The 3,177-nt window shown below is 39.0% G+C and overlaps 1 protein-coding gene across 1 annotated transcript in view; it reads right to left on the minus strand.

Moving 5' to 3' along the window:
- Window positions 1–1,040: 1,040 nt before the first annotated feature.
- phtm (cytochrome P450 enzyme phantom) overlaps window positions 1,041–3,177 on the minus strand; it is a 6,272-nt gene continuing 4,135 nt past the window's right edge. Inside the window, exons 2-5 of the mRNA XM_017630209.1 lie at window positions 2,418–2,661; window positions 1,961–2,109; window positions 1,524–1,729; window positions 1,041–1,456 (exon numbers count right to left, since the gene is read on the minus strand). Of these exons, the coding sequence (XP_017485698.1) occupies window positions 1,078–1,456; window positions 1,524–1,729; window positions 1,961–2,109; window positions 2,418–2,661 (978 nt within the window). The 3' untranslated portion in view covers window positions 1,041–1,077. The remainder of the gene's footprint in view (window positions 1,457–1,523; window positions 1,730–1,960; window positions 2,110–2,417; window positions 2,662–3,177) is intronic.

Genomic DNA, 3,177 nt, shown 5'->3' on the forward strand with positions numbered 1-3,177 from the left:
TGAAATGCGGCAAATACAATTGCGCTGGACTCTAATACATACATATATGTTGCATATTTACCGCTGCATTATTGTAAATAACACAACTCTAATCCAAGTCTTCCCGCTTTCAATAAAAATAAAAAAACGCAATGGCAATATATTACATACATACATAATTGTTTTTTTTTTATATTCTCTTCCTAAATATGTAGTGGAAATTGTGTCTGTTTTGGTACGTGAATGATACGATTTACTGGTTAGAGAGACTCCCTTACGAAGTTTTGGTTGGCATTATTTTCGGCGTCATGACTGGCTCCTGGTTTCTCAGTGAAATAAAAAATACATTCGGGCCAACACAACGGCATTTTAGGTTAGGAAAACAGTAAGAGCAATGCTGTCTTCGGCTATGCCGAAGGCTTCATATTTACCTTGCATGAACATCACAAAATTTTATTTTAACAGATTACTACAATTAAAATTTTTGTATCTGAACAATCAGTGTTATTGGAGATATAGCTTATACATCACCGATCTCAGTAGAGTTTTGTATGATTACTTATAAAGTAGCCCACGAAATTTCACGATTTTAACTATAAAAAAAAAACCTGATGTGAAAGAGTAATTCTTAGTTCGCATTTAGATTCAGCGAGCATTAATCTACTAAATTTGGCTAACCATATCCAATGTGCAACTGTCAAGTCGGGCTGTGTTATATTACAAATATATTTCACCTTCCCCTTACCTGTTTGGAATGGTATGAAGTCCGGTGGCTGTTGATAATGACCATCATCATCCAAAAATCTCTCGGGCCAATAGAGTTCGGGTTCAATCCATTTCAACCGACTCATATGTGCGGCCCATTGTAGAGGGATGATCATACAATTTTTCGGTATCAAATATCCTCCCAGAGTGAAATCTTTTACGGCACCATGCGGTATTCCCAAAGGCACAACAGATCGTATGCGTTGCACCTCAGATATGTATGCCCGTAATAAGTCACACTTCTCCAGGTGATCCAAATCAAACTCGCTGTCAGGTATTTTCGAGAGTTCCTACAACAACAACAAAAATAAAATGAAGTGAATTATTTAATCACTATGAAATATTTCGTAGCACAAGCACCGCTCGCAGCTGCTCTTGCAGCTCTTGGTATTTGCTTATGTAGAAGAGAAACCAGCGCAGTGTGGCAAGCGTGGTGTCCAGCCCAGCACCGAACAAATCAGCCAGCAGATGCAGCAATTGATCTTGCGTGTAGTACTCATCAGTTGATAGACGCTCTTGCGGATCATCGGATAGTTCACGTCGCATGCGCTCATCAATATAATGATCGAGTATATTAAAACTTTCCTCAGTCACAGATTTTCGATATTCCCAAGACTTTTCGCGTTTCTCTACGATTTTGTTATAGATTTCGTGTGTACGCGCTTTGCCGTCGAGCAAGAAACGAATGGCGCTCAGATTCCAGGGCAAAAACCTGTACAAAAAAAAATGGTTAGAAAATAATATAATCATGCAATATATACTAAAATGGTGGGCGCTACCTCAGCCAAGGCAAAAAGTTCACTGCACCCGAAACGCCAATCAACTTGAGTCCCTTCTCCTGCAACTGCTGCAGATAATTCCAGGTGGCGTCATCGGGTGCGTATTTCACACCAAATACCAAGTCATTGATGACGTTGCCCAACGTATGCTGCAGCACGGGATGTGGATCGAAAGGCACCGGTTTCTTGGAATCACTGCAAAAGGACTGCGAAACAAATGAAAAAGATTAAAATCAAATTAGCAAACACATTCACTTTCATTTTGTTTTGCATTTTGCTGCCATTTTTACTGCCGTTTAAGCAATTTTTTGAATCAATTTTAAGCATTAAGAAAATTATCCAATACGGATGGCTGCGTTACTGAGTCATGCCGTGTCGTTCTCTACCAGCTTCTATAGATACATATTTACGCACACTTGTATGAATGAATTAGCTACCTTCAGACATTCCATGACGCCACTTTTTATTCTCTGCTCCATTGATTTACGCGCATTGCATTGTTTTTTTGTCATACCCAAGTCTTTCAGCCAGTCAACGACGTGCTTACGCTGATTGCGCCACAGCGCTCCTTCAGAGCAGATCAGACCTGCAAGAAAGCAACACAACAACAAAAACAGCACAAAATATACAAAAACGTATCAAAAAAGGGATATTCAAGAAATCGAAAGTTACCGTTGCGCTGAAAACATAAATATAAATGCTAAACAGTTGGCGAGAGAGACAAAAAAAAAATAAAAAAATAAATAAATGAATAAAAAATGAAACATTTTTGTTCACACACATCGCAACTGGGAAAAAAGTTCGCTGCTTAAGTCTTTTGTTTTGTTCGCACACGCAGCAAATGCTGTGCAGTGAGTGAGTGGCATATTTACACACACTTTTACTTGCACTTACCGAAACCGCCCATTATGCCGTGCGTTACATAGAGTGGCGCACGCGCGGTCAATTCTTCACATTTCAGAAATTCACGCACCGACTTGGCATCGGCCAACACCACCGCATTCACATTGCCCAGCCGCAGCGAATAGATTGGTCCATAGCTTTTGGCTAGCTCTGTCAGTGTCTTGTGCGGCTCGCGCCTATCGAGGAAGGGCAAANTGATGACTAAGAGCAGCACGAAGCCCAAGAACCATTGATACTGGAAATAAAGCAGTAAAGAAATTAAATTCAATTATCGTTGGCAGGATTTTAAATGAAACCAAAATGCTTCACAAGAAATTGCAGAGGGACAGGCTTACATTTTAATGGTTTGAATTCCAAAGGAGTGACTCAGTTTTTGGACATTTATTTCTACGCTTTTCTAGGAAGCTCAGTACATACATATGTATGTATTCTGAAAAGCTTTCACACCAAGAAGTATTTCTCAATGGCATATTGGCTATTATATCAAAGAAAGTTTATATGATCCCAATCTTATTCGTTAAGAATATTTATATGTACGTATGTATGTATGTATATGAACGTATACCAAATGACAGCAAAATAAATCAAAGTCCGCTTTTCACGTAGTTACATCCACGACTGCTGCAGCTGTGCTTAGAGGGTACATGTTCATCTTTATATAATTCCTTACACGAGGAATTCTGAACGATCTTAAGCAGCTGCAGTTATATGTATATCAAATAAAGTGCAGGAACTTAAATAAATTATACAC

This window comes from Rhagoletis zephyria, unplaced genomic scaffold, assembly GCF_001687245.7.
Source record: "Rhagoletis zephyria isolate East Lansing unplaced genomic scaffold, Rhagoletis_zephyria_1.1 Rzeph_scaffold_07484, whole genome shotgun sequence".
NCBI lineage: Eukaryota > Metazoa > Arthropoda > Insecta > Diptera > Tephritidae > Rhagoletis > Rhagoletis zephyria.